General features: G+C 40.5%; 1 protein-coding gene across 4 annotated transcripts in view; it reads right to left on the bottom strand.

Annotated features, from left to right (window-relative positions):
- The window catches only part of LOC126268092 (uncharacterized), a 92,365-nt gene that overhangs the window by 14,558 nt on the left and 50,594 nt on the right, over positions 1-27,213 (bottom strand). For 2 of the 4 annotated variants that reach the window (XM_049973599.1, XM_049973598.1), the window contains exon 8: positions 9,250-9,378. The exons of the other annotated variants lie outside the window; for them this stretch is intronic. In XM_049973599.1, coding sequence (XP_049829556.1) covers positions 9,250-9,378 — 129 coding nt within the window. The remainder of the gene's footprint in view (positions 1-9,249; positions 9,379-27,213) is intronic. 4 annotated transcript variants of the gene reach the window in all.

The following is a 27,213-nucleotide window of genomic DNA, read 5'->3' as shown; positions in this document are numbered from 1 at the left end:
AATTTTTACCTGACAAATACATGGTTGTTTCATTGTTCTATAGGTATCTTAAAGTTGGATTCTTTATACTGTTTGGTCCCCGCAGCCTTTCTTGTTCACAGTTTACATTTTCTTAATAAAACTGCAATAGAATCAAGAGAATTCTGAATTTTAGTAATCTGTGTCACCTTCAAAATTTGATTTTACGATCTTAGCACGTTTTAACTCTAAACAGCGTGTTTCTAAGAATTTAAGTAAAGTTTTGTGTTCATTAACGATAAGCAGCACTGACACAGCCAAGGAATGGTTCACTAAGATTGGCATCCAAGGAAAGACATTTCATCCATAAATGTTTCCCTGAATACATACTATTATTATAAATGTGAAAGTAACTGCCTGGTATGTTTTCACAACCAAACTGCTGAACCAATTTCAATGAAATTTGGTATGGAGATAGCTTGAGCCTTGAGAAGGAACATAGGCTACTTTAAAAAGTAAAAAACAATGGCCCCAAGAGGGTGAAGTCGGGGATCTACCATCTTTACTTCAGTAAACATAAACCACATAAATTATTAAGTTGGTTGCATAGTGTATAGTTACTTCAATGGCAAGCTGCAAAGATGTACACTCTTTTCCAAGCCCCTCTGCATGCACTGCTTGGCAGTGATGTTGCCTGTACACCAAATTGTGCGTTGGGGCAGGGCACTCATCACAAGCTATGCTACCCCAAACAGACACACACATGCGGGCAGCTGAGGTTATTGCATTTACTCCATCCTCATTCATCATCACAAAACTACTGATATGCGAGCACAGCCAGTACTTGATATTTTAATCTGCTGTGAGGGCAACGTAATTCCTTTAAGCACTCCTTTTTTGATAAATAAATTTTTAGCTTGGTCTTAAGAAATTTAAAGTTGTTAATATTGCAGATAAGTTCAATCACATATCTTAAAAAAATTTCAGTTATAAAACACAATATCAAATGTATACAAAATTTTCTGGCAAATAAATACATACACAATGAAAATTCATCTAAGAGGGAAAGTATGAACTTTACGAGCAGTTGTGACCTCATACAATATCTAAGGGAAATTCTTATTATAAAGTTTTTTGACTAAAAAGAAAAGGTCAGCATGCCTTTTGAATATTGTAGCACACTTAAATAACATGAAAGTTAAGCAAAGGCGTAATCTTTTGCGGCTTTTGTCATGCAGTGGTATAAACTGGAGCAGTGAATCTTTGAATCTGTACTGTTGCAACTCAAATGCTGTCTTCAGTATGTAGATGGTGCTTTCATTGTGTGGCCAAACAGTAAAGAGGAACTGTATAATTTTCACTATCTTTAACCGATAGCATGCAAACATACAGTTTATGATGGGGACAGGAAAGCAAGATATGCTACCCTTCCTTGAAGTGACAGAATCTGGACCAATACACATTAGCCAAGAAGTATACCAGATCAGTGATGCATGTCAAAAAGTGAAGACTGCAGAAATTATTTCTAGTAGTAAAGGGTACAACATCAGTTGCAAATGATGTTTATTGCATATCTATATTTCAGTCACTGTGTGATTATATTCGGTGCTAAAAAAATGTAAAGAACCAGTTACAATAAAGTAACATGCATGCCTTATTGAATGTATTGTTGCATAAGCTTTAAATGTAAGTGAGTCATAAAACAAATACCAGTAAATGTGAAATAAAACATGTTTTATCATTTTATTTTATATATTTTTTTAAAAAAATATGTACATAAAACAAAGAGAGTAGTTGTACCTAAAACCAGTGATTAATGTTTTACAGTTATACATGGTAGTACTTGACAAATACCTAAGCTAATAATTTTTTTGAGTTAAACCTTACTATATACTAAGTACAGTTAAAAGAATTGGAACAGGTAGGACTGGTACTATAAGCTGTCGTACCATCATTAGTATGTTGAAGGGCCAGGGATCTTTCTGCTTTAAAATGTTCTCTGTTATTAGTTTAGTATACAGAGCCATTATAATTTACACATTTCAGTGTTAAAATTAATTAACTATCATCTACATCATGTTATATAATGGGAAATACAATTACATTTTTCTCCAGAAACTTCGTACTCATATGCTTCCTAGCAGGAGTGTAACCATTATTGTCAGGTCAGTGTGTGTGTGTGTGTGTGTGTGTGTGTGTGTGTGTGTGTGTGTGTGTGTGTGTGTGTGTATTGGGACTGGTGCATAATAGCTGATCCCAATGGTTTTTAAATAGTACCCAAAACCGAGCTGAAAACAGTTATATAACTAAGGTCAATAATTACATGCATAATTATGTCAATGGCATGGGTAGCAACATGGTGAACAATAGGCAGAAAGAAAATAGTTTGAATATAGGTGACGATATCAGTGATAAGAACATTTGTTTAACATACTATGGTAAAATTAGTGACTGAGTGGCCTTCCATTTTTAGAAAGTAAATTAAATGTGGCATTTTCTATTAGGGGTAACTTGGGTAGAATTTTAAAAAATAGTATTAAAAAATTTTTTTTACGTAAGTCACGTGACTACAGAATTGAATGTCTTGACTGTAATGCTTGCTATGTGGGACAAATTGGTAGATGGCTGGAAGCCAGATTCAGTGAACATGTCACATCAGATTGTCAAAACGCAACAGAAAAATTAACTTCACTGTGCACCTCCTTGAAAGTGGGCACATTGTACCAGTTTTGTCCCCACACACGAGGATGCTCCATCCATGCGAGAAGAATTAGATGCATGGCCTGTTGGAGGAGTCTGGAATCTTCTGCCATCATGCTTCATCTCATGTGGTACTGTTTAATGAGCAGGTGGCCACAAAAAACACCCAGTTTCGGGAACTGTTTAGAAATCATTGGGATCCGGCTACTATGCACTGATCCCAACAGGCACACTGATCTGACAATAATGACTTAGCTATGATTACACTACTCTTAGAATAAATATACTTGTAAGTACAAAGTTTCTAGAGATAAAGGCAATTTATTTTTCACTTTATTATATGGCATACTGGATAGTTTAGTAGTATTAATACTAAATTGTGTAAATTATAACTGAATTGTATATGAAACTCTATGGCAACTTATAGTAACATTCCTGTTGGTTCAAATTCTACTTAATAATAATAATAATAATAATAATAATAATAAGAAGAAGAAGAAGAAGAAGAAGAAGAAAAATTTCAGCTGACATATATAGAATACAAAGACACAAATACAGACATTAGACCATCCTTGCATAGACTGCCAAATAACCCACAAGTCTACAACAACAATAAAAACCATCAACACAATCATGCACAACAAAATAAATGAAAACACAACTATGGAAGGGTTACAACTACTGGTTTATACAGGAGCACTCACTACTCTAAATATACACACCAGGCAGAGATCAGAACCAACCAACACACAGAAGTAACCCACATAACTGGCATGGCAACACATGCTACAGATCAGAATAGAAAAACTGAGAATAGACATTGGGCAGCTAACACAATTTATAAGACATCAAATGTCAGGAAAAAATGAAAAAGGTTAGGTAAAATCTCACAACAAGAAGCGATAGAGCAATTAGATGAAAAGAAGCAGAAATTACAAGCATTGGCCAAACGACTTAGAAGATACAAAAAAAGTGAAAATAGAAGGAAACAAAACCAAACATTCAACACAAACCAAAAGAAATTCAAACAGACAATAGATAACACGCACATTAAACTAGACAATCAACCAAACATAACAGACATGGAACACTTCTGGAGCAACATATGGTCAAACCCGGTACAACATAACAGGCATGCACGGTGGATAGAAGCAGAAACAGACACATACAAGATGATACCACAAATGCCTGAAGTGATAATTTTGCAACATGAAGTCACCAAAGCAATTAATTCTACTCACAATTGGAAAGACCCTGGAAAAGATAAAATAGCAAATTTCTGGCTAAAGAAGTTCACCTCAACACATTCACATCTAACTAAATTATTTAACAATGATGTAAATAAAATAGAAAGAAACTTCCACATGGGAAAAATATATTAAAAACAAAGATTTCAAGACTTACCAAGCGGGAAAGCGCCAGTAGACAGGCACAATAAAATAACACACAAAATTACGAGCTTTCGCAACTGGCAGTTGTTTCGTCAGTAAATAGGAAAGGAGAAGGAAAGATGAAAGGATGTGGGTTTTAAGGGAGAGGGTAAGGAGCCATTCCAATCCCGGGAGCGGAAAGACTTACCTTAGGGGGAAAAATGGATAGGTATATACTCGCGCGCGCACACACACACACACACACACACACACACACACATACACACACACACACACACACACACACACACACACACACACATACAGACGCAAGCAGACATATTTAAAGACCTTTAAATATGTCTGCTTGTGTGTGTGTGTGTGTGTGTGTGTGTGTGTGTGTGTGTACCTATTCATTTTTCCCCCTAAGGTAAGTCTTTCCGCTCCCGGGATTGGAATGGCTCCTTACCCTCTCCCTTAAGACCCACATCCTTCCCTCTTTCCTGACGAAGCAACCGCCGCTTGCGAAAGCTCGTAATTTTGTGTGTGTGTTTGTGTGGTATTTTATTGTGCCTGTCTACCAGCACTTTCCCGCTTGCTAAGTCTTGAAATCTTTGTTTTTAATAAATTATTTAACAGTTACATTGCAGACCCATACACATTCCCTGATACACTTACACATGGAATAACTTATATGAAACTATAACTTATATGAAACCTAAAGATCAAGCAGACACAGAAAACCCAGCTAAATACCGCCCCATAACATGCCTACCAACAATATACAAAATATTAACTTCAGTCATTACACAGAAATTAATGACGCATGCAACACAGAACAAAATTATAAATGAACATACAACAACAAATGACACATACAACACAGAACAAAATTATAAATGAAGAACAAAAAAGCTGTTGTTGCAAAGGAGCACAAGGATTTAAAGAGCAACTGATAATAGATGCAGAGGTAACATATCAAGCTAAAACTAAACAAAAGTCGCTACACTACGCATACATTGATTACCGAAAAGCTTTTGATAGTGTACCCCACTCATGGTTACTACAGATATTGGAAATATACAAAGCAGATCCTAAATTGATACAGTTCCTAAACATAGTAATGAAAAATTGGAAAACCACACTTAATATCCAAACAAATTCAAATAATATGACATCACAGCCAATACAGATTAAGTGTGGAATATACCAAGGAGACTCATTAATTCCTTTCTGGTTCTGCCTTGCTCCGAACCCACTATCCAGTATGCTAAATAATACAAGTTATGGATATAATATTACTGGAACATACCAACACAAAATCACACATTTGCTGTACATGGATGATCTAAAACTACTGGGAGCACAAAATCAACAACTCAACCAATTACTAAAGATAACAGAAGTATTCAGCAATTATATAAATATGGCTTTTGGAACAGACAAATTTAAGAAAAATAGCATATTCAAGGGAAAACGCACTGAACAAGAAGATTACATATTGGATAACCACAGCGAGTGCACAGAAGCAATGGAAAAAACAGATGCCTATAAATATCTAGGATACAGACAAAAAATAGGAATAGATAATACAAATATTAAAGAAGAACTAAAAGAAAAATATAGACAAAGACTAACAAAAATACTAGAAACAGAATTGACAGCAAGAAACAAAACAAAAGCTATAAATACTTATGTTATACCAATATTGACCTACTCATTTGGAGTAGTGAAATGGAGTAACACAGACCTAGAAGCACTCAGTACACTTACACGATCACAATGCCACAAATATAGAATACATCACATACATTCAGCAACAGAAAGATTCACATTAAGCAGAAAGGAAGGAGGAAGGGGATTTATCGACATAAAAAACCTACATTATGGACAAGTAGACAATTTAAGAAAATTCTTTCTAGAACGAGCAGAAACTAGCAAAATACACAAAGCAATCACTCATATAAATACATCGGCTACACCACTGCAATTTCATAACCACTTCTACAACCCTTTAGATCACATAACATCAACAGATACGAAGAAAGTAAATTGGAAAAAGAAAACACTACATGGCAAGCATCCATATCATCTAACACAGCCACACATCGATCAAGACGCATCCAACACATGGCTAAGGAAAGGCAATATATACAGTGAGACGGAAGGATTCATGATTGCAATACAGGATCAAACAATAAACACCAGATATTACAGCAAGCATATTATTAAAGATCCCAATAATACAACAGATAAATGCAGACTTTGCAAACAACAAATAGAAACAGCAGATCACATCACAAGCAGATGTACAATACTAGCAAATACAGAATACCCCAGAAGACATGACAATGTAGCAAAAATAATACATCAACAGCTTGCCTTACAACATAAACTAATAAAACAACACGTTCCCACATAAAAGTATGCATCACAAAATGTACTGGAGAATGATGAATACAAATTATACTGGAACAGAACCATTATAACAGATAAAACAACACCACATAACAAACCTGACATCATACTCACCAATAAAAAGAAGAAATTAACACAACTAATCAAAATATCCATACCCAATACAACAAATATACAAAAGAAAACAGGACAAAAAAATGAAAAATACATCCAACTGGTTGAGGAAGTCAAGGATATGTGGCATCAGGATAAAGTTGACATTATACCAATTATACTATTAACTACAGGAGTCATACCACACAATATCCACCAGTACATCAATGCAATACAGCCACATCCAAACTTATATATACAACTACAGAAATCCGTAATTATTGATACATGTTCAATTACCGAAAGTTCCTAAATGCAATATAACATATACCGTACAGTTAAAAGGAAGTCACGCTTGATCAAGGTCCGCGTCACTTTCTACTTAAGACCAGACATAACATCTGAGATAAGAAAGAAATAATAATAATGGTTTTAATAAAAAATATTAATATGTATATAACAATATGTTTTGTATTTTTTAAACTATGATCAACTGTAAAATGATCAACAGTAACTGATGCCACCAGTTCACACAGTTACTACCATGTATAGCTGTAAAACATTAGTCACTGATTTATTTGTTTTATGTGCATAAGTTTTTACAGAGTATAAAAAATAAATAAAATGATGATATTCAATCAGAGCTGACGGGGATAAGGTCAAAGGCTTTGGGTGAAACCTTTCCATTGTGCCTGTCTGCAACTTAGCAGATCATGTGTGATACTGCAAAATATATTCATTTCCATCCACATTTACATTTTCTTGGATGCAATAAGGAGACCACAATCCAACCACAAAGAACACCCCACACCATAACACCATGTCCCCTGTACTTTGCTGTTGGCACTAGACATGATGGCAAGCAATGTTCTCCAGGCATTCACCAAAGTCAAGTCCTTCAATCAGATTGCCACCAGGCATAGCATGTTTTAAATCACTCTTTCCAGTCATCCTTTGTCCAGAGGCATTGCTCATTACATCACCTCAAATGTTCCTTAGTACTGACTACAGAAATGAGGAGTAATAAAGAAAGCAGCGAAGAGAGATATTCACACCACCCTGGGCATCATGAAATGCTGTGGCTATGGCTTCAGAAGGAATGTGTTACTGTATTTATAAACAAAACTACATACTCACCAGCATCTCAGTTTTTTAAAAAAAATATTAAATTACCTATCCATGAGTCCAATGGAGTAAATGTTCAATCCTATATGCCAAGAAATTAAATACGAGGGCCGTTTTTTCTTCAACCTCCAATCGCTTAGTACAGAAGCTACGCAAGTGGCAGAAAGACACGAGTTGTAGGCTACTGCGCAACTCTCGCACTACACACTCCGCCACTGCCGACCTCAAGACACCAGTCTGCATTGCACTACAGCCACATAAACATGGCTGCTGTCATTGTTGCTCGCGCCAAGTGTGAATTACGAAGTGTAATTCGGTTTCTGCAAGCAGAAGGGAACAGTGCAGAAGAAATTCATCGCAGAATGTGCTGAGTGTACGGTGATAACTTCATGACTGATGGTGTTTTGTGTGAATGGTGCTGAAAATTTGAAGATGGCTGAAATGACATGCATGATGAAGGGCGCCAAGGACACAAGTTTGTCGTTACAGCCGACCTTATCGAACGAGTTAACAGAATGGCTAGAGAAAATCGTAAGTTCACTGTAACTCCTTTGTCTATGGAAAATTCAGAAGTTTCAAGATCTGTTGTACACTCTGTCATTACTGAATATTCAGGCTACAAAAAACTTTGTGCACTTTGGGTTCCAAAAATTGTTGAAAGATGCTCACAAAAGTCACCAAATGGTGTCAGCTTTGAATTTCCTTGACCATTATCATGATGAAGAAGAGAACTTTTTGAAATCAACTGTTACTGGAGATGGAACTTTGATACAATATGACACACCAGAAACAAAACAACAATCACAGCAATGGATGCATCCAAATTCACCAAACAAACCCAAAAAATTAAAACATTCAACAACAGAAACGTTATGGCTACCATGTTGTGGGACCATAAAGGTGTGTTGCTTGTAGAGTTTATGCAGCCCGGAACCACTATCAATGCTGCTGTTAATTGTGAAACTTCACGACGTTTGCGGATAGCCATTCAAAACAAATTAAAAGGAATGCTAACTTCAGGAATTGTGTTGATCCATGACAATGCTCGTCCACACACCGCTGGCACAGCCCAACGGCTCCTTGAACAATTTCAATGGGACATTTTTGATCATCCACCATACAGTCCTGACCTGGCACCCAGCAACTTTCAGTTTTTCCCTGAACTGAAGACGTGGCTAGGAGGTCAGTAGTTTCAAATCAACAAAGATCTTCAAAACAACATCAATGCTCATTTGAAATCATTGGCAGTAACATTTTTTGAAGAGAGGTATTGCAAAGCTTGTCCACAGGTACGATAAATGTCTCAATCTTTTCAGTGATTACGTTTAAAAGTAACCACTGGTGTAAAAAAACTTTTTTGTAATAAAATAATTGTTTTCTATGAACTTGTGTTATTTATAGCCTATCGGAGGTTATTAAAAAGAGGCCCTCATATCTAACTCTGTCTTTATTAAGTAATCTTAAGGCACAAGTTACATGTGATACATGAAAAAATACAGCTACTAAGGAAAAGGAACCAGGTCCAGAAGAAAGTATTTAAAACTACAAAGCAAACAAAGAGAGGAACAGTCTAAAAACCACTTACTTGGGATGCACGCAAACTTGTGGTGTAAGGTACAATTCACGACTGACGCAATGTGCAGATGTAGGTGTAGGTGTGAACTGAACAGAAGACAGAGGGACTCCTTGCGGCAAAGATTTCAACACTTCTTGCCTGAAAACCAACATGCACACATGCATACTACAGGGACATGCACCCATATAAAAGTGTACAATAACCTACTGAAGACAACAAGCATTTGCGTTTACAAATTCTCTCTCTCTCTCTCTCTCTCTCTCTCTCTCTCTCTCTCTCTCTCTCTCTCCCCCCCCCCCTCCCTCCAAACCCCCCACCCCACCCACTTTTTCCCGAAAGGGTAAAAGTATCAAAAAGAAATTTTCAACATATGGTACTATGGATAGTGGGATGCAACTTTAATTCTCTTAACTCTTATATCAACTAAGATAAGAAGCAAGTATATTTTTTAATCAAATAATATGCGTTTTAACAGCATTTGAAAGCTCTTGAAAAGACAAGCTGTATAACTCTTGCTAATGTTAGTGCTGAACCTTCTTGGAAAAATACCTGAGAACTGTACTAAAACTGAAGTGCCAGGTGGGCAGAATTGGTGATTGATGTGTTAACATTACCAAGCAAGGCCCCATCATTGTACAAATAATTCTGATGGTATACTAGTTTCAACAGAAGCTGTTCACTTAAACCTGGGGATATCCACAAATTTGAAACAGCCTTCCTAAGCCAATTCTGGTGTATAGAAATCATCAAATAACATCATTTACAAAAATCAATAGTTGACTCTGTATCAATTCATATCAACTCGAGCCAAGAGGGAATTCTTTAACTTAAGGAGACTCAGTATTTCTTTATTGTTGCGTATAATGATGGAGCCTGATTTGAGAGGGGCAGTGGGGGAGGGAAGACCGAGGGACCGAGGGGCAGTGGGGGAGGGAAGACCGAGGGGGAGTGGGGAGGGAAGACCGAGGGGGAGTGGGGAGGGAAGACCGAGGGGGAGTGGGGAGGGAAGACCGAGGGGGAGTGGGGAGGGAAGACCGAGGGGGAGTGGGGAGGGAAGACCGAGGGGGAGTGGGGAGGGAAGACCGAGGGGGAGTGGGGAGGGAAGACCGAGGGGGAGTGGGGAGGGAAGACCGAGGGGGAGTGGGGAGGGAAGACCGAGGGGGAGTGGGGAGGGAAGACCGAGGGGGAGTGGGGAGGGAAGACCGAGGGGGAGTGGGGAGGGAAGACCGAGGGGGAGTGGGGAGGGAAGACCGAGGGGGAGTGGGGAGGGAAGACCGAGGGGGAGTGGGGAGGGAAGACCGAGGGGGAGTGGGGAGGGAAGACCGAGGGGGAGTGGGGAGGGAAGACCGAGGGGGAGTGGGGAGGGAAGACCGAGGGGGAGTGGGGAGGGAAGACCGAGGGGGAGTGGGGAGGGAAGACCGAGGGGGAGTGGGGAGGGAAGACCGAGGGGGAGTGGGGAGGGAAGACCGAGGGGGAGTGGGGAGGGAAGACCGAGGGGGAGTGGGGAGGGAAGACCGAGGGGGAGTGGGGAGGGAAGACCGAGGGGGAGTGGGGAGGGAAGACCGAGGGGGAGTGGGGAGGGAAGACCGAGGGGGAGTGGGGAGGGAAGACCGAGGGGGAGTGGGGAGGGAAGACCGAGGGGGAGTGGGGAGGGAAGACCGAGGGGGAGTGGGGAGGGAAGACCGAGGGGGAGTGGGGAGGGAAGACCGAGGGGGAGTGGGGAGGGAAGACCGAGGGGGAGTGGGGAGGGAAGACCGAGGGGGAGTGGGGAGGGAAGACCGAGGGGGAGTGGGGAGGGAAGACCGAGGGGGAGTGGGGAGGGAAGACCGAGGGGGAGTGGGGAGGGAAGACCGAGGGGGAGTGGGGAGGGAAGACCGAGGGGGAGTGGGGAGGGAAGACCGAGGGGGAGTGGGGAGGGAAGACCGAGGGGGAGTGGGGAGGGAAGACCGAGGGGGAGTGGGGAGGGAAGACCGAGGGGGAGTGGGGAGGGAAGACCGAGGGGGAGTGGGGAGGGAAGACCGAGGGGGAGTGGGGAGGGAAGACCGAGGGGGAGTGGGGAGGGAAGACCGAGGGGGAGTGGGCGAGGGGCAGGGGGAGGGTAGAGAGGTTTGGGGGAGGGGTAGACCAAGGGGAGGGGAAGGGGTGGGGGTGGTGTTGCTGTGGAGGAAAGCGTGAGACAAGGGGGAGGGAGGGAAGACCAAGGAGGAGGGGGAGAGAAGATGTAAAGACAAGGAATAAATTCAGATGTGTCCTTTCCAAAGCAAACATTCTGGAATGCAGGTTAATTTAGGGACACCCACAATAGGTAAAATGCCACTTGGAGTTACTGGTCTCTGATTGGGCATCTCTACAGATGGCAGATAGGGGAATGGTTATCAGATATGAGGGGTATCAAAGATACAAAACAGTCAAGGTGGACCAAACCCAGAAAATTTATCTTGTTTTGCATAGATCAAACTGCAAAGGCTAAAGTAGGAAGGAATTAGGGAAGTTCGGTGGCAGGGGGAACAAAACTTTTGTTCAGGTGAATACATGGTGGTTGTTGTTATTGTCTTCAGCCCTGAGACTGGTTTGATGCAGCTCTCCATGCCACTCTATCCTGTGCAAGCCTCTTCATCTCCCAGTACCTACTGCAACCTGCATCCTTCTGAATCTGCTTACTGTATTCATCTCTTGGTCTCCCTCTACGATTTTTACCCTCTACGCTGCTCTCCAATGCTAAATTTGTGATCCCTTGATGCCTCAGAACATGTCCTACCAACCGATCCCTTCTTCTAGTCAAGTTGTGCCACAAACTTCTTTTCTCCCCAATCCTATTCAATACCTCCTCGTTAGTTATGTGATCTACCCATCTAATCTTCAGCAATCTTCTGTAGCACCACATTTTGAAAGCTTCTATTGTCTTCGTGTCCAAACTAGTTATCGTCCATGTTTCACTTCCATACATGGCTACACTCCATACAAATACTTTCACAAACGACTTCCTGACACTTAAATCTATACTCAATGTTAACAAATTTCTCTTTTTCAGAAACGCTTTCCTTGCCATTGCCAGTCTACATTTTATATCCTCTCTACTTTGACCATCATCAGTTATTTTGCTCCCCAAATAGCAAAACTCCTTTACTACTTTAAGTGTCTCATTTCCTAATCTATTTCCCTCAGCATCACCCGACTTAATTCGACTACATTCCATTATCCTCGTTTTGCTTTTGTTGATGTTCATTTTATATCCTCCTTTCAAGACACTATCCATTCCGTTCAACTGCTCTTCCAAGTCCTTTGCTGTCTCTGACAGAATTACGATGTCATCGGCGAACCTCAAAGTTTTTATTTCATCTCCATGGATTTTAATACCTACTCCAAATTTTTCTTTTGTTTCATTTACTGCTTGCTCAATATACAGATTGAATAACATCGGGGAGAGGCTACAACCCTGTCTCACTCCTTTCCCAACCACTGCTTCCCTTTCATGCCCCTCAACTCTTATAACTGCCATCTGGTTTCTGTACAAATTGTAAATAGCCTTTCGCTCCCTGTATTTTACCCCTGCCACCTTCAGAATTTGAAAGAGAGTATTCCAATCAACTTTGTCAAAAGCTTTCTCTAAGTCCACAAATGCTAGAAACGTAGGTTTGCCTTTTCTTAATCTTTCTTCTAAGATAAGTCGTAATGTCAGTATTGCCTCACGTGTTCCAACACTTCTACGGAATCCAAACTGATCCTCCCCGAGGTCCGCATCTACCAGTTTTTCCATTCGTCTGTAAAGAATTCGCGTTAGTATTTTGCAGCTGTGACTTATTAAACTGATAGTTCGGTAATTTTCACATCTGTCTGCACCTGCTTTCTTTAGGATTGGAATTATTATATTCTTCTTGAAGTCTGAGGGTATTTCGCCTGTCTCATACATCTTGCTCACCAGATGGTAGAGTTTTGTAAGGACTGGCTCTCCAGAGGCCGTCAGTAGTTCCAATGGAATGTTGTCTACTCCCGGGGCCTTGTTTCGACTCAGTGCTCTGTCAAACTCTTCACGCAGTATCGTATCTCCCATTTCATCTTCATCTACATCCTCTTCCATTTCCATAATATTGTCCTCAAGTACATCGCCCTTGTATAGACCCTCTATATACTCCTTCCACCTTTCTGCCTTCCCTTCTTTGCTTAGAACTGGGTTGCCATCTGAGCTCTTGATATTCATACACGTGGTTCTCTTTTCTCCAAAGGTCTCTTTAATTTTCCTGTAGGCAGTATCTATCTTACCCCTAGTGAGATAAGCTTCTACATCCTTACATTTGTCCTCTAGCCATCTTTGCTTAGCCAGTTTTCCCTTCCTCTCAATCTCATTTTTGAGACGTTTGTATTCCTTTTTGCCTGCTTCATTTACTGCATTTTTATATTTTCTCCTTTCATCAATTAAATTCAATATTTCTTCTGTTACCCAAGGATTTCTACTAGCCCTCGTCTTTTTACCTACTTGATCCTCTGCTGCCTTCACTACTTCATCCCTCAGAGCTACCCATTCTTCTTCTACTGTATTTGGTTCAAATGGCTCTGAGCACTATGGGACTCAACTGCTGTGGTCATTAGTCCCCTAGAACTTAGAACTACTTAAACCTAACTAACCTAAGGATATCACACACATCCACGCCCAAGGCAGGATTCGAACCTGCGACCGTAGCAGTCGCACGGTTCCGGACTGCGCGCCTAGAACCGCGAGACCACCGCGGCCGGCTCTACTGTATTTTTTTCCCCCATTCCTGTCAATTTTTCCCTTATGCTCTCCCTCAAACTCTGTAAAACCTCTGGTTCTTTCAGCTTATTCAGATCCCATGTCCTTAAATTCCCACCTTTTTGCAGATTCTTCAGTTTTAACCTACAGGTCATAACCAATAGATTGTGGTCAGAGTCCACATCTGCCCCTGGAAATCTCCTACAATTTAAAACCTGATTCCTAAATCTCTGTCTTACCATTACCTTTTAGTATCTCCAGGATTCTTCCATGTATACAACCTTCTTTTATGATTCTTGAACCAAGTGTTAGCTATGATTAAGTTATGCTCTGTGCAAAATTCTACCAGACGGCCTCCTCTTGCATTTCTTAGCCCCAATCCATAATCACCTACTATGTTTCCTTCTCTCCCTTTTCCTACTGACAAATTCCAGTCACCCATGACTATTAAATTTTCGTCTCCCTTCACTACCTGAATAATTTCTTTTATCTCATCATACATTTCATCAATTTCTTCATCATCTGCAGAGCTAGTTGGCATATAAACTTGTACTACTGTAGTAGGCATGGGCTTCGTGTCTATCTTGGCCAGAATAATGCGTCCACTATGCTGTTTGTAGTAGCTTACCCATACTCCTCTTTTTTAATTCATTATTAAACCTACTTCTGCATTACCCCTATTTGATTTTGTATTTATAACCCTGTATTGACCTGACCAAAAGTCTTGTTCCTCCTGCCACCGAACTTCACAAATTCCCACTATATCCAACTTTAACCTATCCATTTCCCTTTTTAAATTTTCTAACCTACCTGCCCGATTAAGGGATCTGACATTCCACGCTCCGATCCGTAGAACGCCAGTTTTCTTTCTCCTGATAACTACGTCCTCCTGAGTAGTCCCCACCCGGAGATCCGAATGGGGGACTATTTTGCCTCCGGAATATTTTACCCAAGAGGACGACATCATCATTTAATCGTACAGTAAAGGTGCATGTCCTCGGGAAAAATTACGGCTGTAGTTTCCCCTTGCTTTCAGCCGTTCGCAGTACCAGCACAGCAAGGCCAGATCAGTCAATCATCCAGACTGTTGCCCCTGCAACTACTGAAAAGGCTGCTGCCCCTCTTCAGGAACCACATGTTTGTCTGGCCTCTCAACAGATACCCCTCCACTGTGGTTGCACCTATGGTAGGGCCATTTGTATCGCTGAGGCACGCAAGCCTCCCCACCAACGGCAAGGTCCATGGTTCATGGGGGGAATACATGGTTATAAATACAAAATCATACAGGGGCAATGCAGGAGTATGTTTAATAATGAATAGGAAAATAGGAATGCAGGTAAGCTACTATGAACAGCATAGTGAATGCATGATTGTAGCCGAGATAGACATGAAGCCCACGCCATCACAGTAGTTTAAGTTTATATACCAACCAGCTCCACAAAGTGACTGAAAAAATGCATGAGGAAATAAAATAAATTATTCAGATAGTGAAGGGAGATGAAAATTTAATAGTCACAGGGGACTGGAATTCGACAGTAGAAAAAGGAAGAGAAGGAAAAGTTGTAGGTGAATATGGAATGGGGGTAAGGAATGAAACAGGAAGCTGCCTGGCAGAATTTTGCAGAGTGTAACTTAATCATGGCTAACACTTGATTTAAAAATCATGAAAGAAGGTTGTATATGTGGAACAGGCCTGGAGGCACTAGATTTAGGAACCAGTTTTTATATTTTAAGACATTTGCTGGGGCAGATGTGGACTCTGACCACAATCTATTGGTTATGACCTGTAGATTAAAACTGAAGAATCTGCAAAAATGTGGGAATTTTAGGAGATGTGATGTGGATAAACTGAAAGAACCAGAGGTTGTACAGAGTTTGAGAGAGCATAAGGGAACAATTGACAGGAATAGGGGAAAGAAATACAGTAGAAGAAGAATGGGTAGCTCTGAGGGATGTAGTAGTGAAGGCAGCAGAGGATAAAGTAGGTACAAAGACGAGGGCTGCTAGAAATCCTTGGGTAACAGAAGAAATATTGAATTTAATTGATGAAAGGAGAAAATATAAAAATGCAGTAAATGAAGCAGCAAAAAGGAATACAGACGTCTTAAAAATGAGATCGACAGGAAGTGCAAAATGGCTAAGCAGGGATGGCTAGAGGACAAATTTAAGGATGTAGAGGCTTATCTCACTAGGGGTAAGATAGATACTGCCTACAGGAAATTAAAGATACCTTTGGAGAAAAGAGAACCACTTGTATGAATATCAAGAGCTCAGATGGAAACCCAGTTCTAAGCGAAGAAGGGAAAGCAGAAAGGTGGAAGGAGTATATAGAGGGTCTATACAGGGGTGATGTTCTTGAGGAAAATATTATGGAAATGGAAGAGGAGGTAGATGAAGATGAAATGGGAGATACGATACTGCGTGAAGAGTTTGAGAGAACACTGAAAGACCTAAGTCGAAACAAGACCCCGTGAGTAGACAACATTCCATTGGAACTACTGACAGCCTTGGGAGAGCGAGTCCTAACAAAACTTTACCATCTGGTGAGCAAGATGTATAAGACAGGCGAAATTCCCCCAGACTTCAAGAAGAATATAATAATTCCAATTCCAAAGAAAGCAGGTGTTGACAGATGTGAAAATTACGGAACTATTAGTTTAATAAGTCGCAGCTGCAAAATACTAACATGAATTCTTTACAGACGATTGGAAAAACTGGTAGAAGCCGACCTCGGAGAATATCAGTTTGGTTTCCGTAGAAATGTTGGAACACGTGAGGCAATACTGACCCTACGACTTATCTTAGAAGAAAGATTAAGGAAAGGCAAACCTACATTTCTAGCATTTGTAGACTTAGAGAAAGCTTTTGACAATGTTGACTGGAATACTCTCCTTCACATTCTGAAGGTGTCAGGGGTCAAATACAGGGAGCGAAACGCTATTTACAATTTGTACAAAAACCAAATGGCAGGCATAAGAGTCGAGGGGCATGAAAGGCAAGCAGCGGTTGGGAATGGAGTGAGACAGGGTTGTAGCCTATCCCTGATGTTATTCAATGTGTATATTGAGCAAGCAATAAAGGAAAGAAAATGAAAATTTGGATTAGGAATTAAAATCCATGAAGAAGAAATAAAAACTCTGAGGTTTAATGGTGACACTGCAATTCTGTCAGAGACAGCAAAGGACCTGGATAAGCAGTTGAACAGAATGGACAGTCTTGAAAGAAGGAGATGAACATGAATATGAGATGAACATCAACAAAAGCAACAACAAGGATAATGGAATGTAGTTGAATTAAATCAGGTGAAAGAATTAGTTTCGCAAGTGAGACATTTAAAGTAGTAGATGGGTTTTGCTACTTGAGGAGCAAAATAATTAATGAGAGTCAAAGTACAGAGGATATAAAATATAGACTGGCAATCGCAAGGAAAGCATTTCTGAAGAAGGGAAATTTGTTAATATCGAGTATAGATGTAAGTGTCAAAAAGACATTTCTGAAAGTATTTGTATGGAGCGCAGCCATGTAGGGAAGTGAAACATGGGTGATAACTAGTTTAGACAAGAAAAGAATAGAAGCTTTGGAAAAGTGGTGCTACAGAAGAATGCTGAAGATTAGATAGGTATATCATGTAACTAATGAGGAGGTACTGAATATAATTGGGGAGAAGATTGAGCTTGACAGAAGAAGCAACTGGTCAGTATACATGTTCTGAGGCATCAAGGGATCACCAATTTAGTATTGGAGGGCAGTGTGGAGGGTAAAAACCATACAGGGAGACCAAGAGATGAATACACTAAGCAGATTCAGAAGGATGTAGGTTGCAGTAGTTATTTGGAGATGAAGAAGCTTGCGCAGGGTAGAGTAGCATGGAGGGTTGCATAAAACCAGTCTCTGGACTGAAAACGACGACGACAGTAAGATTCACACGATTCAGCTTGTCATTAATAAACTGTCACACACCAACTAATTACAAATCAGGCTTATGAAACAAAATACCGTAACACATAGTCAAGGTAATAATAGTGGATTTTAAGGTGAAAGGATGTTTTCAAATCTACTATTGGAAATGAAAGTTTATTGAGAAAAGTAATGAAAATGGCATTCGGCTGATAAATTTTTCTACATCAACAGACGTGATTATTAGCAGTGTTACCTCCCCACATAAAGAAATATGGAATCCAAGTGAAAGGTTAAGAGTAAATCAAACTAACAAAACCCTCATAGTTAACAGCAGAGAAAGGCAATTAGAGATGTACTATCTTTCCTAGAAAAGGAAATGGAGCCATACCTCAATCTAGTAATAAGTAGAATAGAATGAGGTTGAAGGCAACACATACAACGAAAATTAAGACCTGGATACACAATCAAATGTGATCTATAATATGTAAGGGGAACAGAAGAAATATTTAAATACAAAGTTGAAATTTCAAACCAATTTGAGGTTCTACATAGCATGGCCTAAAATCCTGACATGGCCAGTAATAGTGCAGGCTAGAATAAAAGAAATCATTCTCTGAGCTGCCAGTAATAACCTACAGAGATTTAAAAAAAGCAGAAAGAAATGGTCTGATGAAGAATGGTGGGAAGCTGAAGACAAGATTATGAAATTATGCAGTAAATGGCTGCAAGCACATAAGAATCCTGAAACAGAAGTTACTTGTTGGCATCTACAAAAGCAAGTGAATAAAATAAACCTTAAGAAAAAGAAACAACAGTTAAAGCAACAGGCTGAATCTAATCACAAATATCATCAAAATAACATTCTTAAAATGTATGGCACAGTCAACAATATTAAAAAGGGTTTTAATTTCAAATCTAAGGTGATGAAGGATATGGATGGTGATATAATCACTGAACGAAATAAAATACTTTGACTGTCCACTGAACTATTATGATCCAGAATCACCAATTACAAAGTCCAGCAGCAGTACTCATAATGACCAATTTCCAGAACTATCATATGAAGAGGTGATCGGAAGTATCAAACACCTAAAAAATGGCAAGGGAACTGGAAGTGACAATTATAGCTGAGATAGTAAGATACGGAGGAGAAGCACAGAACCTATGTTTGTTTCACTTGATAGAATAATGCAGACAACTGAGTCTGAACCAATACACTGGAAATAACCACCAATATTCCCAATGCATAACAAAGGAGATAGGGAAGACTTGAGAAACTATAGGGGAATATCATATGTTAACACAGCCATCAAGATTTGATTCTGTTTATTGCTAAACTGCTTGAAACATAATCTGAAAACATCAAATTGGCTTTCACAGAAATAGATCCACTACTGACTATGCATTTTTAATCAAAACAATAAAAAAGTATGGGAATGTAAACAAAAAAATACATTACTTGTTCATCTATTTTATAGAAGCCAATTTAATGTGATAACAGACTTCCGATTTACAATTAAACTTATAAATCTTTGCAAAATGTGCATGGGTAATAATATACACAGGGTTTTGCTAAATGGGACAAAATATGGCCACTTTAAAAATAAGACTGGTCTAAGAAAGGGAAATGCTGTCCCCTCTTGGCTTTAATATTTTTGAAACTGACCACTTAAATGAATATCGGGACTACAAACTGGCCATTTATGCCATTATTTAACATGCTACTGGCACATATGCAATTGTTGTATCTCAAGATTAATTCATACTAAAAGAATGGAACAATTTTCAAGATTTATTTTTCATATTTACTGTAGTTCTCCAAGAGCCTGCAAATTTCAAAACAATGACAGGCAGTATAATTATTCTGCCAAGAAAAAAGTGCGAGGTGAGTTATTAAGCAATTTCTTCCTCTTGAGCTTCAGAATTTCTTGCTCTCTTAACAAATGACATATTTGTAGCAGAATTACAGCAAATTGCAAAACCTAATGAGTACACTCATATTGGCTCAGCCACTTGCGACAGCAGCTGTTATGTTCACTAATGTTTCTTTCAAAGCAATTGTAGAAATTGACAACAGAAGGCAGCACCAGTCAAGGGACACGTAACTAAACATTTGTACATTGTTCTCATATGAAGTGAGTCCAGTTTGAGAGTGATAGGTGGCTTGTCTGTTGAGAAAATTGCTGATTAAGCATGCCAAGCCTTTTTCTACATAGGTAAGGACAACTGTATGATAGCTATTAGGCAATATGTGGTCCTGTACTGATTTGAGAAAAAAGACCAAGATTGAACATGTGATACAGAAGCACTCAGCCAGTTGTCATTATATAAGAGCTTCAAGGATTACTTTTGCCTTATATCCTAAATGCAGCATTTTCTACTAGAATCAATGGGAAGCTCCCCGGGTCTCAACTGATGCAACATAGAACTAGCACATTGAGAATGTAGTTCTATTCTCCACTGCTATTGGAATACAAGTCTTAACCATCTTCCCCTTTGAGTGGCGCTTCGTGAACAGGTCTTGGTGATTATTACAGGCATTATTTTAAGATATACACATTAACAGAGCAGTTAATTGCAATTTGCCTTGTCTACCAGCAATCTGTCTACTGGCTTCGAGAGTCGTAAAGCTGATAGAACAATTTATACGACTCACTAACATTTGCTATAGCTTCCTCCTGTTCTTTTGAATATGTTGATCAGAAATATGAAATATTTTCAAAATCAAGCAGTGGAAGCTCCAGGTAGAAAATCAGCACTGTAGAAAAAAAATAGATTCTTACTTACCATAAGAAGAAACGTTTAGTTGTACACAGGCATGATTAAGACACTTACATAAAGCCTCCAGCCACAGCCTTCATCAGCGAAAGAGAAACACACACTATACATAATCACAAGCAAACAGACACATGTACACATGATCACCAACTCCGGTAGTGTGAGGCTGAATGTTCAGCATCACAGCTGCTGGAATTGGTGGTCATGTGTGCTTGCTTGTGTGTACAAATGGTGTATGTTTCTTTTTTGCTGATGAAGGCTGTGATCAAAAGCTTTATGTAAGTGTTTTCTAAGTGTGCATGTCTGCAACTTTGTGTGCGTACTTTGCAGTAAGTAGCAAAGTAAAAACCTGAATACACTGTAAATATGAAGCAAAGCTGCAAGCCACGTGTGGTGCTTTCGCAGTTTGCCTCCCCCGCTCCTCTTCCTGTACAGACAGTGTGTCGTGAAGGGGGGAGGGGGTTAGTGTGCAATTGGACACTCACACATGCATGAGCACTGCATGTGAGCAGAGTTCTTGGCTGTATCTGCACTACATTATTTGAATACACTTTTCAAAAGAGGAGACTCAGCAGAGCATCCACCTAGATGTTTTACTTTTTGATTGAACGGGCACTATACAGTCAAATGTGTATATATATATTAGAGGGAAATATTCCACATGGGTAAAATATATCTAAAAACAAAGATGATGTGACTTACAAAACAAAAGCGCTGGCAGGTCGATAGACACACAAAATTCAAGCTTTAACAACCAACGATTGCTTCTTCAGGAAAGAGGGAAGTAGAGGGAAAGACGGAAGGATGTGGGTTTTAAGGGAGAGGGTAAGGAGTCATTCTACTCCCACATCCACACCGGCTGTTCAGAGCATCCTTCTACAGGCCAACCGCAAATTAGAACAGCATGCCACCCTCCACCCTCAAAAAACTACCCTATCTCCTGGTTTCCCACCTCCGGAAAGGCAACTCACCCTTCACAATCTTTCCAGCAAACCTCAACCTCCTCTCATTGCACACAAACCCAGTCTCTCCCATCCACTCAATCTCCCACTTCCAACTCCACTCCCTCCAAAAACTCAAAATTCCAATCAACACAATCTGGAACCACAACACCATAATTCAGTAGTTAATCTTTCCTCCAAACCTCTCTCCCAATCCGAAACCTCTGTCCTTTCCAAAGGCCTCACCTTCAGCCCCACTCCCAGATTCAACCAAACTGCCCTTGTCAAAGATTTACTGTCCTACACTCGTACTCTCTGCTGGAAATATCACTTTGTCACGAAGTAAAATGATCCTAATCCTACTCCTAATCCTAATGATCCAACTCCCCAAGACACTATCGAAATTGAACCCTGCCTGGAACAGTTCCGTCCTCCGTCACAGCCGGACCCACCTCCACTTCCTCAAAATCACTCTCTCCAAACCTTCCACGAATTTCTCACTTCCAGCCTTGCCTCTCAATCCTTCTTAAGAAACCTTAATCCTACTCCCAACATCACCACTGCCGAAGCCCAAGATATCCGTTATCTGAAGGCTGACCGATCCATCGTCATTCTTCCGGCAGACAAGGGTTCCACGACCGTGGTACTTGATCGTCGGGAGTATGTGGCTCAGGGACAGCGTCAGCTTTCAGACAACACCACATACAAAGTTTGCCAAGGTAATCCCATTCCTGATGTTCAGGCAGAGCTTCAAGGAATCCTCAGAACCTTAGGCTCCCTACAAAACCTTTCACCTGACTCCATCAACCTCCTGACCCCACCGACACCCCGTACCCCTACCTTCTACCTTCTTCCTAAAATTCACAAACTCACTCATCCCAGCCGCCCCATTGTAGCTGGTTACCAAGCCCCCACAGAACGTATCTCTGCCTACGTAGATCAACACCTTCAACCCATTACATGCAGTCCCCCGTCCTTCATCAAAGACACCAACCACTTTCTCGAACACCTGGAATCCTTACCCAATCTGTTACCTCCAGAAACCATCCTTGTAACCATTGATGCCACTTCCTTATACACAAATATTCCACACGTCCAGGGCCTCGCTGCGATGGAGCACTTCCTTTTACGCCAATTACCTGCCACCCTACCTAAAACTTCTTTCCTCATTACCTTAGCCAGCTTCATCCCGACCCACAACTTCTTCACTTTAGAAGACCAGACATACCAACAATTAAAGGGAACAGCCATGGGTACCAGGATGGTCCCCTCGTAAGCCAACCTATTCATGGGTCGCTTAGAGGAAGCTTTCTTGGTTACCCAGGCCTGCCAACCCCAAGTTTGGTACAGATTTATTGACGACATCTTCATGATCTGGACTCACAGTGAGGAACAACTCCTGAATTTCCTCTCCAACCTCAACTCCTTTGGTTCCATCAGATTCACCTGGTCCTACTCCAAATCCCATGCCACTTTCCTTGACGTTGACCTCCATCTGTCCAATGGCCAGCTTCACACATCCGTTTACATCAAACCCACCAACAAGCAACAGTACCTCCATGACAGCTGCCACCCATTCCATATCAAACGGACCCTTCCCTACAACCTAGGTCTTCGTGGCAAACGAATCTGCCCCAGTCCGGAATCCCTGAACCATTACACCAACAACCTGAAAACAGCTTTCGCATCCCGCAACTACCCTCCCGACCTGGTAGAGAAGCAAATAACCAGAGCCACTTCCTCATCCCCTCAAACCCAGAACCTCTCACAGAAGAACCACAGAAGTGCCTCACTTGTGACAGGATACTTTCTGGGACTGGATCAGACTCTGAATGTGGCTCTCCAGCAGGGATACGTCTTCCTCAAATCCTGCCCTGAAATGAGATCCATCCTTCATGAGATCGTCCCCACTCCACCAAGAGTGTCTTTTCGCCGTCCACCTAACCTTTGTAACCTCTTAGTTCATCCCTATGAAATCCCCAAACCACCTTCTCTACACCTCTGGCTCCTACCCTTGTAACCGGCCCCAGTGTAAAACCTGTCCCATGCACCCTCCCACCACCACCTACTCCAGTCCTGTAACCCGGAAGGTGTACACGATCAAAGGCAGAGCCACTTGTGAAAGCACCCACATGATTTACCATCTGACCTGCCTACACTGTGAAGCTTTCTATGTGGGAATGACCAGCAACAAACTGTCCATTCGCATGAATGGACACAGGCAGACAGTGTTTGTCGGTAATGAGGATCACCCTGTGGCTAAACATGCCTTGGCGCACAGCCAGCACATCTTGGCACAGTGTTACACTGTCCGGATTATCTGGATACTTCCCACTAACACCAATCTGTCAGAACTCCGGAGATGGGAACTTGCCCTTCAGTATATCCTCTCTTCTCGTTATCCGCCAGGCCTCAACCTCCGCTAATTTCAAGTTGCCGCCACTCATACCGCACCGGTCTTCCAACAACATCTTTGCCTCCGTACTTCCGCCTCGACTGACATCTCTGGCCAAACTCTTTGCCTTTACAAATGTCTGTATGTGCATCTATCGACCTGCCAGCAGTTTTGTTCGGTAAGTCACATCATCTATGTTTTTAGATATATTTTTCCCAGGTGGAATGTTTCCCTCTATAAAAACAAAGATGATGTGACTTACCAAACAAAAGTGCTGGCAGGTCGATAGACACACAAACAAACACAAACATACACACAAAATTCAAGCTTTCACAACCAACAGTTGCTTCTTCAGGAAAGAGGGAAAGAGAGGGAAAGACGAAAGGATGTGGGTCTTAAGGGAGACGGTAAGGAGTCATTCCAATCCCAGGAGCGGAAAGACTTACCTTAGGGGGAAAAAAGGACAGGTTCACACACACACACACCACACACACCACACACACCTGCACATACACAGACACAAGCACACATTATTCGAATGTGGAATATTTCCCTCTATTATATATATACATTTGACTGTATAGTTCCCTTTCAATCAAAAAGTAAAATATCTAGGTGGATGCTCTGCTGAGTCTCCTCTTTTGAAAAGTGTATTCAAATAATGTAGTGCAGATACAGCCAAGAACTCTGCTCACATGCAGTGCTCATGCATGTGTGCGAGTCCAATTGTGCACTAACCCCCTCCCCCCTTCACGACACACTGTCTGAACAGGAAGAGGAGCGGGGGAGGCAAACTGTGAAAGCATCACACGTGGCTTGCAGCTTTGCTTCATATTTACAATGTATTCAAGTTGTTACTTTGCTACTTACTGCAAAGTACGCACATAAAGTTGCAGACATGCACACTTAGAAAACACTTACATAAAGCTTTTGATCACAGCCTTCATCAGCAAAAAAGAAACATACACCATTTGTACACACAAGCAAGCACACATGACCACCAATTCCAGCAGCTGTGATGCTGAACATTCAGCCTCACACTGCCGGAGTTGGTGATCATGTGTACATGTGTTTGTTTGCTTGTGATTATGAATAGTATGCGTTTCTCTTTCGCTGATGAAGGCTGTGGCTGGAAGCTTTATGTAAGTGTCTTAATCATGCCTGTGTACAACTAAACGTTTCTTCTTATGGTAAGTAAGAATCTATTTTTTTTTTCTACAGTGCTGATTTCCTACCTGGAGCTTCCACTGCTTGATTTTGAAAATATTTCATATTTCTGATCACCATAGATCACAAATAAATCAAATTTTAAGTATTACTTCTGAAGTGCTGTAGAAAATAAAATTTTATCTGGCAGAAACTGTTGGCATGTGGACAGATGCAGGTAGTTTTGCAGATTTTCATCACTGAGGTTGCCACATAATCTTGACTTATTTAGTTTTAGGATTGAAAGCATATGTTAATCAAAATACTGATATAATGTTTCCAACTGCATTATAGAGATGTGAAAACTCTTCATGAGGAAAACAACATAAAACTCTTTGAAAATTTAAATGTAATAGAATTTGCCTTTTAAACAAAAATTGCAATGCAGATCTACCAGTTCTATCTGCAGAAGCACAGGGGCACTTTCAACTTAAACAGCAAGTAGTCCTGAAATCAGCTTAAAGACAGATTAAATACTGGCAGTGTCCTCAAATATTTGGGAAGTTATTCCCATAGGTCTTTCAATGTCACAATAGGTTATTCAGAATTAGCACATTTTTTAATGCCAATGACCTTACGGAAACAGACCATTTTCATTGTCAGAAGTTGTCCCTTCAATAATGTGATTTTCTTTCTTAAATGCATCCACTTTCCACACTAAATGAGAAATGGTACTTCTAACCTTACAATATCTTTCTGTGGGCAGCCTGCAGTCAACTATTTAAAATGCAAGGTCTGCAATTCATTCTGGAAACTCCAATTTTTGTTTTCCTTTTCTATTTTCCTTCAGAAATTTTACCACAGCAAGTCTTAAATCAAAAACTCTTTCCAGGCATGTCATGTGAGTTAACCAACAAAATTTTCAGTAATATAACCTCTTCAAAATCTTAGTTCAGTTCCATCAAAAACTCTTGCACCTACCGATTTTATAATATGTACAGCTTCAGAAAACTTACTATTTGCATCACCTATACCATCATATGTTCTATGCATGGATATTTAACAGAAAATGCTTCTTGATACACAGAACAATGAAAGCCACACAAATCATCTATCAATTGTTATAATTTTAACGCTTTCATCATCAATTAATCTTTAAATTATTTCTGCGTGATGTTGTAATGCATTTTCATAGCATCGATTATGCGATCACATAATAGTGAGTGTTCTCTTCCTCTTCTTCTTCCTCCTCCTCCTCCTCCTCCTCCTCCTCCGTGATTCCCATTCATTGTTAAAGGGCTGTGATGATAAATCACTAGACTAGCAATTTTCGGTCATGCAGCCCAAAATAGCCACACCAAATGCTGGAAGAAAGTGTAACATCACACTGCTAAATAAAGTGTTGCACTATATCATGGAGGACGGAGCAATTCAGAGATGTACTGAGTAGTGCCAAGTCAGCCTGAGCCTCGTTCTGCACATGTGCAGCACATTGCAGTGTTAACTTGGATGTTACCACCAATCACTGGAAGACATAGTAGGTCTTCTAGCCTTATGATGCTCTGGATAACTCAATTCTTGGGGCAGATGAATGTAGAGTCCCATAATGCATCAAAATATCCTTAAGTACGATCGTTGGGAGAGTTGATAAATAAGATCTGAGAGAGACCCTAGACACAAAGCTTTGTGGGTTGGTAAACAGAGATTCCACAGTATCACCAAAGAGGAGATACACACTTTTAAGCAACTGCTTGGAATTCTGTTGTAATAAGGGCTAACAGTGGAGTGGATTGTGAGAATCACTGGAATATCCACTTTTCCCACAATTCCCTCAGAGATCATACTTTCTACAGACATTACACTCTTAGCACAGGGGTCTACTACCCTGTACTAAAAGTTACAGCTTCTCTAGAAGTATACTGAAACTATCCAGTTTCCACTGTAGCATCAGAGCCCTTCCCATTTAATTTCTTTAAAAGCAGGAGAACAAATGAACTTGCTGAATCACTCAAGTAGACCATGACCTATCTGTGTTACTGTTGTCTTGTCATCCTGAAATGGCAACAACTATTCTGACTGTGATA

Source organism: Schistocerca gregaria, chromosome 4 (genome assembly GCF_023897955.1).
Source record: "Schistocerca gregaria isolate iqSchGreg1 chromosome 4, iqSchGreg1.2, whole genome shotgun sequence".
Classification (NCBI taxonomy): Eukaryota; Metazoa; Arthropoda; class Insecta; order Orthoptera; family Acrididae; genus Schistocerca; species Schistocerca gregaria.
The sequence above is the reverse complement of the archived record's forward strand: the minus strand, read 5'-3'. Positions and strand labels throughout refer to the sequence as shown.